The sequence below is a fragment of the Cygnus atratus genome, chromosome 11 (assembly GCF_013377495.2).
Source record: "Cygnus atratus isolate AKBS03 ecotype Queensland, Australia chromosome 11, CAtr_DNAZoo_HiC_assembly, whole genome shotgun sequence".
NCBI lineage: Eukaryota > Metazoa > Chordata > Aves > Anseriformes > Anatidae > Cygnus > Cygnus atratus.
In genome coordinates, this window is record NC_066372.1 from 10,344,318 (window position 1) to 10,361,450 (window position 17,133).

Genomic DNA, 17,133 nt, shown 5'->3' on the forward strand with positions numbered 1-17,133 from the left:
TGGGTGTTTCAGGGAGGACCAGCCCCCAGCCAGTTCAGCAGCCTGAGCTCCTCTGTGTTAAGTTTTTCCTGTACCGAGGAGCCCAAAACTGAAGCCAATTTTGGTGCATTCAGGGTTTCCACTCTCCTGTGCTGTGCAAGTAACCACCTTCCTCTCCAGTAGCAGTTGCTGAAGCGGAGCTGGATTCCTGCGATGGATCCAGTCACCAGCATCCTTGTTATCTGCTGCTGGGCAAACGACTTCTGCAGGGCTTGCAGAGATTTGGGTGCCCTTCAGTTCTTCTGGGCATGGCAACAGCCAGGAGAGGTTTTTTCTAGAATAATCAAGGACAAACACCATCGGTTTGTAATGTCAAAAATAAAAGCATTTTCTCATTATAGACCTTAAGTCTAAGCTGCTTTAGCACCTTTGAGGTTTGAAATGGAAAATTGTGTTGTGGTTATGCGATGTGTTTCAGTGACTGGTTGAAGGATGAATAATGCTGTTTTTATGTATAGGTGTAATATATTGATGTGCAAATGTTATAGGTTGTCGTATACATATGTTGCATGTTGACTAAAGGAGAAATGTTTAGAAGTTAGCCCAAAGATGAAGCAGATTTGTGCTGCCAGGTCTGGTCAGCGTTGCAGGTCCGTTCTTGGCAAGAGCTCAGCTCAAGCATCGCAGCACATGCATTATAAATACTTGGTGGTTTGTGCTGGTTACCATAAAAGCATAAATGGTTTCATTAGGCTGTGCGAAGCACCAAGCCCTAGTGAGGAGAATTAAAGGGTGAGGTGTCAGCACTCGACCTGGTATTTAATTGCTGTAGCCTAGACGTTGAGTGCTGGTGCTTGCCCATGCAGAAGAATGTCCCGCAAGATGAACATAATAAACGTAAATCCTCTTTTGCTTTGCAGGAACTCGAGTTGCACCTCATGCTTTTTGGCTTCAGCGCTTGTTTCGCTGCCCTGCTCTCTGCTGCACACAGGTTATGGAAACTGAAAGTCGGGTGAGGTTTGTTGGAGCGATCGAGCAGTGCAGTTCAGGTTGACGGGCTGTATCATGCAGTGAGCTGCAGGCTTAAAAGAAGTATTTCTTCTAAATGGAAGTCTTCAAACAAGAGAATTTAAATAAAAGTATTTAAGTAAAAGAAATACGTTTGCCATTATTGTGGCAGATATAACGAGAGAAAATTTAGGGAAGCTCTAACTCAAGTCATCCAGGTGCATTTTGGGTGATGAAGTGATCGCTGTTCTGGTCCCAGTTCAGTGCATTTCTGTTAAAAAAAGATTCCTGGCAGGATGAATGCTGTGAAATTGGTTGCAGATTGAACCAAATCAAGCAAAAAGTTGTCTTTAACATCTGCGTATTTATGTCTGAAGATGCAGAAAGGAGTTCCTAACTGCACAGGCTAAGTTAAAAACCCCGTGAGCACTCTGTGTGGTGCTCACACAGAGATAGCAGTGTTAGCAGCATGGTGAAATGTAAAGATGCATTTTTTTTTTCCTGTGGGCTGTTCTTTCCTGCATAGAAGTTAGTTGACTTGCTTTGCAAAGGGAACTTCCTGGTATTAATCACTTTTTGTGATGATGTGCTTGTTTTATTGTGCTCAGTAGCTATTGTTACAGGTCAGCAAACTCAATATTAATGATATATATATATATATTTTAATAACAGAGTCTTTGTTCTGTCAGGGTTTTTAATTAAGTTTTATGGAGGCTCTCTTTGAAATAAGTGTCCCTAGCATTGTGCAGCTTTTGTCCTGTCCACCTCCTTCTGGCTCTGTCCTTTGCTGAACCTATTTGATGGCAAATAGGCTTTTCCAATTTCATCTTTTTTTCCTCCTCTTCACTGCATTCCCCATGTCTTAGGGCTTGGGCTCTTTGGGCATCTGGTTGGGCAGACTCGTCACCTTGCTGCTGTGCTTTAACAGCACCAATGTATGTGGGGATTTAAACATGTGGCTGTGACAGCAAACGTTGTGCTCAGTGGTCTAAGTTCAGTCTTGGGTTTTGTTACACTGACACTTTGAGTTTCCTCCTGGCTTACACAGTAGCTACAAGCAGTTCTGCTTTACTCAGAGACTTTATTCATGAATCTCTGTGCCAATTTCATAGTCATTGCCACGCTGTGCGTGTCAGGCGTTTTCAAACTTTTGCCTGTTAATACATAGCTCTAAATAACAAAGATAAAATGCTGGATTTGTTTAGTTTTCACTCTAAGGGCAGCAGCATCAAAAATAGATCTGAGTGCTGGAGGTTCATCTGCAAAGGGCTGTGCAAAAAAAGGGACCTTAAATACCCGAGAGAAGGCATGTACCTTCCTACCCGCTCTGCTCTGCGGAAGCTCTTACTCTATGCAGGGGTGATATTCAGGTAGAATTACCTTTAAAATGCCATGTTACTGTCATTACAGGAGAGCAAGGTAGTGCGGTGTTTTCCTAGATGCAGGGGTTTGGAAAACAAATTTATTTCAGGAAAGACCCCAAGATAGTCCTTATTCCAGATCATCATTCCAGATTGCATTGGTATCGAGGCCAAAATGAAGAGACCGTAAGCACTGGGGATCAGGAGAGGAGGGAGGGCAGGTACTGAGCCATGAAAACGTTAGTGGTTTTTTTCCTGCCTCCTGGGCCCCATGAATGAGCAAACGCTGAGCGTTCCTGAAGGCGACGGAGCAGATTATAGCTGAACAAGGAGGTTTTGAGATTCAATCAGACGCAGTTGCACAATTTCGGGAACACAGCTCATTTTTGAGTCTTCATCGCCAACAATATTGCCTGGTGAATTAGCCTGTGGTGCAAACGTTCAGCTCCCAGCCCGGTCCACGATAAGTATCTCTTTGTGCAGAAGTGCTGTAGGAGGTACCAGGAATGGGGCTGCCTGCTCCTCTGCGTTTGCCGAGCCGTTGGGGCACCAGCGGCCGCTCCAGACGGACGCGTTGCTCGCACAGAGGAGCGTATTGAATTCGTTTCCTTCAGAGCGTTGAGCTCCGGCCAGGACAAGCTTTGGTCTCCCCAAGAATTTGAGGAATGCTGTTACTGAGTTTTTCCGCTGAGCGTCGAACAGCTTGGAATCGACGGGTTAGAAAAGTGAAATAATGTGAACAGAACCTAATTTTAGTGAAGCAGTTGTAACTCATTCTCTGTTTTCCGAGGCTGAACAATGTTGTGCCCCATCATTGCTGGCTGCAGAAGAACGTGGGGTGTTGTTCAAGCATATGTAGACTAGATGTGCATAAATTGAATTAGTGCTTTTTTTTTATCTGCCATTTCTGTTAAAGAAATGCGGTGAGTAAAACTAACAGAAATGTATTAAATTGTCTCAAGTTAAACATCAGACGTGTCTTGAGCTACTTACTGGCCCTTTACCAGCATGCCTATGCCATAGAGTAAGCTTAAGCTTTAACAAGGCAGGATGCAGAGAGGTTTCTCATTTACGCAAGGAATACAGAAAATCCCTGAAAGAGTGATACTATGGCTTACGATTTCTGTGGGTGTTTGGGTTATAGAATATAACTTGATTTGGCATATTAATCCAGAAAAAGCCATGAAACCTATTCCTCATTTAAAAAAAAAAAAAAGGAATCCTGCAGTTTCCCACTCCCACATTCGACACATTTTATCCTGAATCTGTTTTAATAGAAATAAGAGAAATCCAGCCTGTTGGGACGTGAGGGGATTCGGGAATTTGCCGATACAACATCGCCTTGAGGTAGAAGCCCTGCCTCATGGAGGTGGGGCTGCGATCACCGCGGGTCCTGCACCCGCTCAAGGAGGAAGCATCGCAGCTGGTGGGAAGCTTTCTCTGTTTTATTCTCTTCTCAAAGAAATCCCAATAAACAGACTTGCTTCTCCCCTTGGGCAATTTCCTTGTCCTATAGCACAGGGAGCTGAACCAGAAAACCCTTTTAATATTGTTGTGTTGAATATCACCGTATTCTGCTTAAACACTGCTGCGTGTGCTTGCTGAGCTGTTCAGCTGAAACACCTGCAAGGGACAGGTAAATCCTTTGGCAACACTGAATTAACTTTAGACTTTTAATCTGAAAATGCACGTTCTGGGGAAGCGGATGCCTGAGTTTCAGTGGCCAGGAGGTGGTTTTGGGGGCACGGGGAGGGTTTCAGGGCCCTTGCAGGAGAGGATGAGGGTGCTGGGGGAAAAGCCACTGTGTGCAGCAGTGATGTGGGGGGAAAAATCAGAAAACAAAGTATGTACAGCCTGAAAAGGTTGGAAACCTGTGTATAGGAACACTCATTAGTGTTACGAAACCAGCCTCTCTGTGCAAGCACAACCATCAGCTGCTCGTTTGGCAGGTTTCTGCTATTGCAGAACTTGTTTTAGTCAACTGAGGCAAATTCATATGCAACAGCATGAGCTGAAACAAATGCATGTATTCAGATGGGGTGGGGGGGGGAGGGTCGTCACTATTATGCTAGCAAACCTGCAGTTCTGGGGCTGGGATGTAACACTGTGCATGATTATTGGTGCCACCCGAGGGATATGGTGACATTGGGCCGGGCACCCACATCTCTGCAGCCTGGAGCCACTCCGCTGCGTCCTGCTGATAGGGAGCCTGTGATGCATGGGAGGTGGCAAGTGCCTTCAAGGAGTGCCTTTCCTTTCATTTAGCCTTTCTTTTTTAGCTTTTAGGTGCAAAATAAGACCTGCAAAGGTCATTTGAGAAGGTTGGGATTATAGATGTAAAGCCTTTTTAATCTTTTCTAATAAATAGCTGAGTAGGAAATAGATCTGCTGGGAGCTCGGAGCTGAACACTAATGTTGAACATCAGCACAAAATGTGTCTGTGAATCAATGTACATATGCAACTCCAGGAACTACCCTGCGTATAACTGCCTTAAATAGGTTTGACTTAGGAGTAAAGGTGAATGATTACCAAAACCGATGTAATAAATGAAGCATTAATTGTACCTGGCAGCATGACGGTTTCTGTCACCGTGGGCCAGATTATTAAAATGATTTAGGCACAATCGCAAATACCAGTTCTCAATTAAGCTGGTTTGAGATGCAGCTCTTATGGGTTTCCAATAGTTCTTGTGGTTAGGGGTTTCTTTTAACCAATGGTAAATGAGTCTGTATTAGGTGCCTCAGTAAGGCAGGGTTTTAATGAAAGCTTTGTGTCATAAAGCCTTAAAAGCATTTCAGTTTTGGAAAAACAGTGGCGACAAATTGAAGCAACAGTGTCTGAAATACTGAGGATACTACAGGCTATGTCGGTGTTACATACAACGTTGTCGAACATCTGAGAAGCCTTCAAAGTGTTTTCCCCTAATTCCATATATAATTAAAAAGCAGCTTCCTTTAGCTCATTAAAGTTAGTCTTGTTGGAGCAGCGTACTTTTATATCTATTTAAATGAATAAAGTATAACCTTAATATAGAATATAATAACTTCAAATATTAAATCTCATGTATAGCTATGCTTTACTTTTAAAGAGCGTTTATCTGTCCTTCATGAATCCCAAACTGAAAACGAATGTGGTCCCCAGATGCTCATCATATTATTTTGTAGCCCATTCAACTAACTTTTACCATGTGTTTTTTATTAATGATATGATGACAGCAAAATCTGGAAAGTCAGTTGTTAGCGATGAGTGTATAAATAAGGAAAGGTGGTGGCTTTTCAAACGTCCTGATGGTGTCTCTTTCTTTTAACAGGCTTTTGGAAATGCAAAAACCGCGCATAACAACAACTCAAGTCGCTTCGGCAAATTTATTCAAGTGAATTATCAGGAGACGGGCACTGTGCGAGGGTAAGCGGAAATTGGATTCACAGCGTATATTTTTTAGCATATTTAAATGTTATGAAAATGTTGGCGTACCTATGCTGCACATTAAAGTATGAATACACCTGAGTTGGCTTTAAGCCAGTCCAGCTCTCATTAATCATGATGTCAACTTTGTAATTAAGCTGAAATGGAATTTTTCTTCCAAAGAAGAAGAAAAGTTTTCTGCTGGCAAGGCAGGAAGGGGATTGTTTTAGCTAGGGTGGGCCACAAGGACGGGCTGGGTGGCTGGAGCGTGCAATGGGCAGGAAGAGGCTGGGTGCAGTTGCCTGAAGAGAAAGCCAAGGGGGATTTAATCTCCCAGCTGCCTGCTGGGTGTTACGGAGAAGATGGAGCCAGACTACTTAGCATCGTGGTCTAATTCTCCATATGCTTCTGTCTGTACCCTGAAGTGCCTCTTGAACCAAACCCATGACCAGTTAGGGCATCTTTTTCTGTGGGCTGTTGCAAGGAGATGCTTGTCTCCGTCGTGTTTTTCCACTCTACCACCACAGGATTTATTTCCAGTGTTGCTGCTGCTTCCCAAAGCTGCAGCTGGATGAAGGCTTCTGGGTGGCAGATCTGGACCCGAATTTCTCTTTGGCCTCTCCTAAGGGTGTCAGCGTATCGTGAAGCAACTCAAACTAGCTCTAAGAGAGCAGTGCTGCTTTAACTCTGCTTTTTGGCTGGGTTAATTAACTCAGTTGGAGAAGCGAAGAGTAGATGTGGCATTCCAGGGGCTGGGTAATTTTTGCAGCTAGCTAAGAGATCTCTTGCTGGGACTTCATTGTTATTGTAGAGAATGGCTTTTAATTTTTTTTCTTTCTTACTTTCCAGCAAACAGTATCACACAAATAGATGCCATTAATTTTTCAAATGAGCTTGGGTACTCTGCGTACTTTGCAGTCAGGCAACTGTTTTTTTCATCCAACTTCTAATCTGATGTTCTTTTCCTTTTCTCTTCTTTTGTTATTAGCTCTGGTGAACAGTTCTCTTGAAAGGATAAGCCTCAATTGTTTTTAATACCTACTTAAACGGAAGCATAGGGTAGAATCCAGCAAATGCCATAACAATATATTATCTTGGCATGCTGTGCCAGCTCTCTGGTAGTGGCCTCTATTGATGGTTGGCAGTTACCTGCAAATAGCATTGCATTTGTATGCTCCAGTTCTAAAAATAAAGAGAACTTTTCTCCCTTTTCTTAAAAACAAACAAACCAAAAAAAAACCAACAACAACAAAAAAAAACCTGTGAGCTGTTCCAGGCCTATGACAGTAAAATTTTTTTCCATAATCTTAGGAGGAAGATCACAAGTACTCTTTTAAAATTTGTCAGACTGTGTGCTTAAAATCTGTGCTTACACAAATCAACTCTGTCCCCATTTTGTGCATGCAATTTGCTTTGTTAATGTAAGTGCAATTTGCTGTACCGAATCAGAATTTTGCTCCGTTCATAGGCTGAAAATAGCAGTTAGATATTTGATTACAAACTGTATGCAGATAATGACCCAAACTTGAAGGGAATTTCAACTTAAGAGATGTAAGAGCCGAGAGATTTAGTAGCAGCCAACCCCACCCCACGAAATGAAGCCTTTGAAGATGTGTTTGAAATCAGTGGAGCATGAGCAATGGCTATGTTGAAGTGTATTCCCATAAGGCTTTATGAATTTATTATGTCCTGTTCAGTGATAAGTGAACTGGGAGGAAGGTCGTTGCAACGTGTTCAGTCCTCCTAAGATGATCAAAAGCCTCAACATCTTACATACTCCTTAAAATTGCAGAACAGCCAGATGGGAGACATTTTAATTAAATTTGTGCAGCAGCATGGGGCTGTATCACAAACAGCAAGAGGCAGCACTTTCAAACACAGTGCTTGGGTATTTTGCATGGTGGTATTTGTATGCAAAATTCATTCTCAAGTTTCAGTTGATATTACCTGGTATACCAGGTACAGGTTCTGTAGCATGGTTAAATGAATATTTTGCATGAAATCATGCTCTCAAAAACTCTTTACTGTTAACACTGTGAGTAATGATAAGGTAGTTTCTATATCATTGACAGCAGTAAATAGAAAGAAAACATTTTGAGGGGATTTGCTGTTTTATACATTGGTTCTTTTCCTTTTCACTATCCTATTGAAATAAGGGGGCAAAGTTTCTTCCTTGGACATGTATTCTTTATGGCCTTCCCTCTGAGCAAAGAACATCTTACCAGAAGAGCATTTGCATGCATCTACCCCCCATCCCACCTCAAAAAAAAAGAAAAATTGGCCCTGCTTTCAGTACTGGGTTGGACCAGATGACCCCAGAGGACCTTTCCAACCTAAATTATTGTATAAGACTTTTTTTGGGGTCTATAATAAGAGCAGAAATCACAGGGAAAGGGATTAAATGTCAGGAACAGTGGACTCGATCCAACTCATCCTACAGCAGACGTTCTGATATCTTCCTGGGTCGCCCTATCTACTCCCTGAGTCTACAGGGAACCTCATGTCCTGGCTTGAAAATTTGGTAAAAACACGAGCCCGTGCTTAAGGTTAGAAGGGGGATGCGAAGGAAACCTCTTGGTGAGGAATATCCATAGCTGTTGTCAGCTTCCTCACCGGGAATAAACAAGAAAAAACCTTTTGGTGCACAGCATGCAAAGGAAAATGGTGCTGTGCTGTAGCCTGTCTGCCCATTCTTACTCCTCCTGCACAGCAAGAGCCTCCCGAGGGTGTGCCTCTTCCAGTGGCCTCTCCTCAGTGCTGCCTGCCCTAGGAGTCATCGAACACCTTTGGGCACAACCACGTGGCTGATTTTTCCGTGAAGGCAGAGGAGAGGGACTGAGCCCCTAGTAACATCCTCCCCATTGGAGGTGGAGATGCGAGCACCGCGTTGTCCCACCATGTCCAAGCTTCCTTGGGTTCTTGGCTTGCACCTTGCTGCCCATGTCAGTGCCACCCCACTGCGAGCCGGTAGCTGGAAAAGCCCAGCCTCTGCTTTTGTGTTTCATGTTACATCATCGCCGTTGGCAATTATAGCTCCAGTTTCTAAATCCCTATCGTTACTGGTTGGTATTGCACAGAAAACAAACAAACAAACAGAGAACACGCCGAAGCTTGTTTCAGCTAGCAAAGCTTTGTATTAATATGTAGATGAAATAAGTTAATTATGAGGCTGTTAGGATAAATGTAAGCGCCAGTAAGGAGCTTCTGCAGTTGTTTGTTTTCTGACCGTAGCCGGAAGTTAATAACCCAGGTTTTTGTTGAGAAGTGGCTGTTGTGGGAGGGGGGGTGGTAATTTGGGTAATGAATCTGCAGCTAAATCTTATCTTGCAAACTTCTGCATCCAGATGTATTTCTTGTTGAAGTAGGGTTTGTGCATGAATTTCAGTCTGCAAGCGATTTTATTTTGCTGGCTTTGGATTAAATAGGTATCAGAGATTCTTAGTTTCTGTCAGAATTTCCCCCTGCACTCCCTGCCCATAGGCTAACTCATCTGAGATCATGTTTTTCATATCCAAGTTAGTTTTGGCTTTGTATCAAACCAAAAAACCTCAAAAGCCAAACATAATATTGGGCTTGTTCTGCCTAGGAAGAAATTTATATAACTAAGTGAAACAAGGCTGAAACTTTTTTGTGTACTAAAACTGAAAAGTCCCAGTAAAGCTGTGTTCATTTAAGTTGAATATTGGGTCAATGAATAACGCTTTTATTTCTCCTTCCAGTGCTTATGTTGAAAAGTATCTGCTGGAGAAGTCCAGACTCGTCTACCAGGAGCACAACGAACGGTAGGTGCCTGTGTTTTGCTTCCATGGTTGGCTTTGACTCCTGAATGTGTTGATAGCGTGGCGCAGATGGCTTAAATCCCTGTTTGAACTGGCACGGGGAATCGGGATTTTCGCACTTCTAACTGTGTGCTTCGTGGATAAAGTCCGTGTTTACATTTTGTACCATCTTGGCTTGAGGAGACAAGCCCAAACTCCAATAGCTCTGCTAGTGTGGGTTCAGAGTGGGTGACACTAAGTTGTATCATCGCATGGGCTGGCCCCCTGAAAACGTCTTTTATCCAAAAAAAGCCATCAGTGGTCACGCACACTGTAACGACTCAGTGAAGCAGCAAATACCAGTGCATGGAGGGAAGGACGCTGCCAAAAACTTGCTGAGATAACTGAGCAGGATTTGCATCTTTCAGATGGTGGTGGCTGCAGGCACTGGGTCTGCTGTTATAGCCTGGAGAACAGCAGCCAAGGGGGGATGGTGTTTTGCTCTCTGCAGCCAGGGCTGTTGGAAACTTGCCCCTCCCGTTTCCGAAGGGAGCATCCCGTGGGATGGGGCAGTAAAGAGCACGGGGTGCATTGTGCCAGCCAGCAAGCCTGCGGCACCAAGCTGCTGGGCTGGAAAGCTCCAGCCCTGTGGCACGTTTCCTGGTTGCATGGGGTTAAAGGGTAAAAGCAATCCTTGTAACAGGTCCTGCATTAAATCTTCATCAAACCCTCCTCGTTTGGTCATGTTCAAGGCCTAAGACTTCGTGCTTCTTGAAGCCCCAGGCAGATGGAGGAGGCTGCACCCAGAACCACTGGTAGTGCTCTGGGTGATGGGGAAGGTGTATCTGAAACTGAAAAATAAATCCTATTCATTGCAATTTTTGTTATGTTTACTCCTGCTGTTTTTTTATTATATTTATATGCATGTGTTTATTCATAATTTTGGACTCAGGCACCAAAGTCTGTCTAGTTTCAGGCTTTGTTTCCTAAGATGCTGTCTGGCCATAGAAGCCTGTTTTTGCTGTCTCCTTGCCTGTTTAGGGAGGAATGTACTACCGAGGGAAAAGAGACTTTGTTATTTTATTAACAGTCCTTGACTTATATTTTCCATTGTCTGTATGATTAATGTCATATGGATTATCACATACCATTTGTTTTCTTGCACAACTTGTAAACTACTTAATATCTAATTTGGGGACAAGATGACATTTTAATTCTATTTTATAGCTCTTAACAGATTGAAAACATCAGAAAGGCCTCTAGAAAAAGCTAAGATTATATAGACAACAAATTTAAGCAAATTATTCTTTCCTAATTGCAACATATTAATTGCTGTGTCCTCTTCAGTAACTGTTTATTCTGATTGTAACAAATTTGCTGCTTCTAACTCTCCATCATCTTATGTCTTTCAACTACTGGCACTTCTGTCTGTGCTTCCTTTTTGGGATAGATGTGCGGGAAGTTTGCTCTAATGCTGATGGATCGATCCCAAAGTTAGATGGCACACACAGCCTCAGACTTGATAAATGCGCTGTTGGGTGCTGTAATTATTAACTTGATTTCTCTTGGAAAATGTCTGGCATAAACCAAAGTTGTGGTTTTACATTCTGTTATGCTGTTAGCATTAATCCATGTCGTAGTTGTTTTGAAGCAAAACAGATGAGTGTCACTTGTGTTTTTTTAGTAATATTCAAGTATTCCAAGTATTTGAGTAACCATAAAAATTGAAGATTTTTCCATTCTGTCATACAGAACTGCAACTGCAAAAGTATTACTTTGTTGTTGCAATGAAGTATTAAAAAGTAATAATTTCTGCATTGCAAAAGTGTTTTGACTCCAATAAATATGTAGGCCTTGCACATGTTTCTGGAGGAAAACACGACGATGTCAGCTAGGAATTCTTTAAGTATATTCTTGGAGAGTGGGCGTCCTTGGATGGAGAGGCGGATCTAATTCTCCATTAATTGGTTTAATCTTTTGCATCAGTGTACAGTGGTCTCAGGCCATTCCTAAACCACCATCAGAGTTGAGCGTTCCAGTCATTGCAGAAGGCTTTATTGTATATTTATATGTTGGATATACAAAAATCTTTGTAAATCATCTTTGGAGCTTTCATCTGTTTCTGCATCAAAGCGAGATTAGACCAATACTAGATAGAGATTGGGCTCGTCTCTTATCTGGAGGGCTTTGGTGACATGGGACTCAGCGGCTGTTATCCTTTCCAAATTTATGAGTTTTTTAATTTCTTATTTTGCTGTTCTATTCCCTAAAATTCTAACTTCATTCAAAATTGCCCTACCAGCTAAAAACCATGGGACTTCTCCCTATCTGTGAGTTAAAACTGTATACACAGGTCTAAGTTCAGAAGCTGGAAAATGAAGTTATGAGGTTTATGTGTTTCCCTACTCAATGCTGCTGGTTGTTTTCAAGTTTAACATCTTTTTTTCTTTGTCACCAGGAACTACCATGTATTTTATTACCTCCTGGCAGGAGCGAGCGAGGAAGAGAGATCAGCATTTCATCTTAAGCAGCCTGAGGAATATCATTACCTCAACCAGGTGGGAATACTCTACCAGTAGTGCTGGCAGTACAAGGTCTTGCCTTTTCCACCACTGAAGCTTAATGCTAATGAAGAAAATGTGTGCAGTAATGAAAATGGGTTGTCTCAGTGCTCTATAGGCAGTGGTCCGACATTGGAAAGTAATCTGCGTTGGCAATCTGAACACCTGATAGTATGGAAAAATCAGTGTTTTCCATTTTCTGTCCCCTAACTGGAATATGTTAAATAGATGAATATAAACACAATGCATATAAGGGAGAAACAGTAATAACCTACCTGTTCTCTGAATGAATGTTTAGTCATTAACATCTGTCTGCTGAGCAGAAGAAAAGAGAAAAATGTGTGATGCCAGTAGACCATTAAGAAGTAGTATCTTAAATGAGATAGTCCTAATTTTGGCTGGCTGTTTGCATGAGACTTTGAATTTAACAATACAAGAAGTTTAATGTAAAAACATAAAAACTACTGAAAATGTCAGAATTTAAAATGTGTGAGGTATTACCAATGGCCAATTAACTTCAAACTTTAGAAAATCTAATTTACGTCAGGTGTTTAATATGCATTGATGCTTGTAAAGAGGGAACTTACTGCTTTTTGTTCAAAAACGTAATTAATGGAGTAGGATGACATGGAACAGCACTTGGGTTACACGCTGATTTTTAACTGTAATTGCCATTTTCTTGGACTTGAGACATGATTAGCAATAAAGACTGATTTAGCCCACAAGTTGGAGAGCAACTTATGTGCAGTGTGCAATGCAAATAACTTTTAGTCTTTCTAGAAATATAATTTAGCTCTGTAATATATCTCAATTACCCAGGGCTTTTTAAAGATTTTTAAAGTGGACTATCAAAGCCAAAATATATTGTGATATTAATGACTACCACTCAGTCTTAGCAGGATCAGGAAATTTGCTCAAATGAAGAACATACTAAGAGTTTAAGGCTTCTGCTCTCTCTGTTTGTGCCTCCTGTGCTCGGAAGCAGTGCAGAGGTTGGAGAACGTGGTGTGTTCTTTGCGACCATCTGCGCTGCAGTTTTGCAGCTCAAAAGTGCCTAGATAATTTGGATGGAATGTTTTGTCAGATTCACAGATTTTGTTGGGCAATCCGGTAGTTCTATGTTAGCCTAAAATATTGCTTTTAATTATAGTCCTTCCCTTTATTTAGTAGCATTTTAATGTTTAAGGTCATTAATATTTAACGCATAATAATGCATTTCATGGTGCGTAGTGTGTAGATCTGATAGGAGTGTGATATTTTAGGTTGAAGTGTTTATTTTAATCAAAATTACGTTGCTGTGGGCGAGAAGGCTGCAGGAGGATGCTGAGGTACATCCAGCAGATGATGGAAGCAGACTCCGGACTTACCTGAACACAGTTTATGGAGAGTAGTAACATTTGGGGGTTTTGGGTATTTTGATTATAATCATTTTACTGCATTTAACGTTCATGTTAGGGAGACCAGGTAACACTGACAACTATGAGAAAATGGCTCCTAAAGATGAGTTCAGTGCACTGTTTAATATTTAGGATTCCCAACAATGCAGTAACTGCCTTCCCATGTCCTGTAGGAAAACGGGAAAAAAGGAAAATGAGGAGGAGGAAGGAAAAAGTAGTAATGGAGGAATGGGGAGAAAAACTCTGCAGACATAAAAGGGAAAAGTAATAAAATGATCCTTGAGCATTCTCAGTAAGTTCTTGAATGTGTCCTAGAGAAATCACTGCCTTTTAGAGAGGGAAAAGAACAAGCCCAGAAGTGAGCATAAGTGTGTAACTAAAATTAAATACTAAAATTTAAAAGCTATAAAATACTGAACCAGGCCCCTTAAGTCAAGGACTGACTCAATCCTCAACTCAAGCATTATTTTCTTTTCCCAGGTTCTTCAACTCACATTGTTATGCAAAATAAAAATGTATTTTGCATTTCATATGAGAAATAATCTATTCAGATACTTCAGCGAAATAACGGAGCATTTTGTTGATCTGTAAATGTAGGAAGCAGGTTGGACAAAAAATATTTTCACTTTTGTTTTTTTAAAAGCAAATTTACTTAAAATATCCCCTGAGTTTGGATGACGTCTCAGTCTCATACCAATGATAAGAGGCCTACCCTGCAATTTGCTAAATATCTTCTGTGTTCTACATCCATATTTATCCATTCTGGAATTAGTAATTTGCAGGATTAGATCCTTATTTAATTGCATCAGGAGCTGCGGTGCTGTGTCTGTCTCCCTCGCAGGAGCACCAAGTGCTGAGCCTGGGCAAGTCCTGCACTCCTGTGATGCCTTTCAAGTCTGTCACTGTCTGATAGGAAAAAGTTAGAAACTCAGAAAAAGATGGTGCTTTCAACCAAGAACTCAGTTTTGCAGCACATATATGGGTCTAGAGAGAGGTTGAGAGTGGAAACAAAAATCAACTCTGCTTGAATACCTCTTTGCTCTGGGCAAAGCAAAGATTTTTCCAACCATGGTAGTTGAATTCTCTTAAAAAATCATTAAGCTGATAGCCTGAGAAATCCCCACTACCTTGAAAACACTGGGTGCAGAAATCAGAGCATCACAGGCCTTGAAAAGAACTATAAATCTTAGTTCATGCTGAAAAAGATCGGGAATGACTGCACAGAATAATAACAATTATTTTACTTGGGAGGTCGCCATTGCTGCTCTGCCTGAAGAGCCGGTGGTGGGAGTCATGTTTGGTCCGAATGCTACTTAACTCGGTCTGCCTTGCTTTCAGATGACAAAGAAACCCCTCAGACAGAGCTGGGATGAGTATTGCTATGACTCTGAGCCGGTCAGTACAAGTACACGCGTCTTCTGTGTTGCTGGTGCAGGGCTGCTCCTTTTGCTCACTTGAATTTGGGAGGTGCACCAAACCACAAGCAGAAATGAAATGAAATTTAACCTGTTAATGACCCTCCCCCCTGCCCTGCGGTGGTGTTGCTTGTGTGTTAGCTGGTGACAACATGGATGCTCTTTCTGTTACCCTTTTTTGCTTACTTCCATCTGGAAAGCTTCTTCAGCAGCTTGGTTTGGATTCGGTCACCTAGTTTTCACAGTCGTTCCTTCCTGGTATATAATACACATTGTTTCATGTAAATTTGTCATCACACAGTAATTTGTGATGTGGAAGCATTGTGAGAAGTGTAATTGCTTCCTGATACAACTGCAAATCAGCCCCTGGAAGTGCTAAGAGATGGCTTGTTTAGCATCAGCTCGTGGTGATTGTCGCAGCCTATCTGCCGTCCAGTTTCCAGGAAAAGGACAACAAAACCAAAAGCACCCCTCAGCCATCTATGGGACAATCAAATCCTGCTATTACTGAGAATGCAAACAATTCCTTCTCCTAAAATAGTTCTGCTGTCCTTTCCATATGGATCTACCCAAAAAAGGGACCGTGATGCTTCTTACCTTCCCCAGCTCCTCTTTTGCATCTAAGGCAGAGGCGGTGGCTTCGGTCAGTGGTGTGCTTTGGGTTTGTGTGGCCTGCAGCTGTGTCCCTGTGATGATGGTTTGTGTCAGTTGTGTCTTGCACCAGAAAGCATGTTTTCAACCAGCTGCATGTTGTCCTTGCTAATTTTGCTGTTCACTTAATGGTTGCCAAACCCAGTGAATGTATCTGGAAGAAGAGGTGATCTGGGGAGGAGCTGTGGTTCTCTGAGGCTAAATCAGCACAGTACCAGCAAGCCTTCAGATGCAAACCCTCGTTAGGAGAGGAGGAAGGGAAGGGAGTCTAGCCTCTGGAGGTTTAAAAATGTCAAATATTGTATTAGCATCGTTATGAGGCCCTATGAGACCAGGGAGCAAAGAGTGGATGCTTCTCTGTATGCCTCAGGATGCTGTAATGAGTTGCAAAGCCTTTAATCGCTTTGGGAGTGGGTTAGGACAATCGACTGGAGGAATGCCAAGAAAACCAAGCCCCAGGTTTGTTGCCTTATTTTGCATAGCAAAACTGTGCGCCCTTACAATTTGGCTGTTGATCTGGTATTTTATTTGCTCAGGGTTGTTTTCCATGATGATCTTGGCTTCAGTGAAGATTTGCTCTTAAACATCCTCTGGCCTTTTCCCTCCAAGGGGCTAGTGGCAAAAGGAATGGGCTCTACCTGCTGCAGACTTTCAGCTTATAAAGAAACCCTTCTGTATCTTCTTTAAGGGTTTCCTGGAAATCCAGGGATTGCTTCAGTTTGATAGTAAGCAGGGAACTCACTGTTGTTTCGAAGTGTTGAACACTCTGGGAAACTAATTGGCCCAGCAGAATATTAATAAATGTTTTGGTACGTGGGCATAAATTTTATAACACTTGTCTGCCCTAATATCAGTGAAACTCATATATATGTATGTGTGTTTATACACACACACGCAATATATATATATACACACACACACACGTGTATATATATGTACACACATATATATACACGTGTGTGTGTGTATATATATATATATATATATAATCATCCATTAGGAAACAGTACCTAGCACAGACCTGGAATATGATCCAGTGCATCTGCTTTTAAGTAGATAATTTCCAAAAAGCTTTTCCATACAGATTAATGAGTTTGGGAATTGTTATGTAAATTGTTCATTAAATTGTCTTTGGCATAGATTGTACTACTTTTGAGTCAGCTATGGTATTTCAGTGTTGTCTTGCGACTCAATTTTGGATGAATGATGCCACAAAATGAAATTGTTTCTGGGAATGTGGATGGCCAGTAGAAGTGGCACTTGTTATCCCTTTAAAAAGATTTTTAAAAAGACCTTATTTGTAGAATTTGCGAGGCATTTTTTGTTCTGCAGCCTCCAGGTCCTGCCTTAGTGAGGGTGAAAACTCCTCCAAGTTATCTGCAGCGTATTTGTAGTGACCAAGGATGCCAGGATCCTTTTATCCTGATATTGTATGATTTATATAACCCCATTGCTGGTTCCCTACTGATATATAGTGTAGTCAATGCAGCACTCCTTTCAATAAATCGTGCAAATAGCCTATACATCTGTTACAAAGGGCAAATTTCAATAGCCTGTAACAAAAGGTGAAAGGTTCAATCATTAACGAGTATTTCTT

At 41.7% G+C, this 17,133-nt stretch overlaps 1 protein-coding gene across 4 annotated transcripts in view; it reads left to right on the forward strand.

Moving 5' to 3' along the window:
- MYO9A (myosin IXA) overlaps window positions 1–17,133 on the forward strand; it is a 188,596-nt gene that overhangs the window by 59,326 nt on the left and 112,137 nt on the right. For 3 of the 4 annotated variants that reach the window (XM_050712936.1, XM_050712937.1, XM_050712940.1), the window contains exons 3-6: window positions 5,660–5,754; window positions 9,474–9,536; window positions 11,971–12,070; window positions 14,809–14,865. In XM_050712936.1, coding sequence (XP_050568893.1) covers window positions 5,660–5,754; window positions 9,474–9,536; window positions 11,971–12,070; window positions 14,809–14,865 — 315 coding nt within the window. The remainder of the gene's footprint in view (window positions 1–5,659; window positions 5,755–9,473; window positions 9,537–11,970; window positions 12,071–14,808; window positions 14,866–17,133) is intronic. The other variant, XM_050712938.1, reaches the window with a different exon arrangement.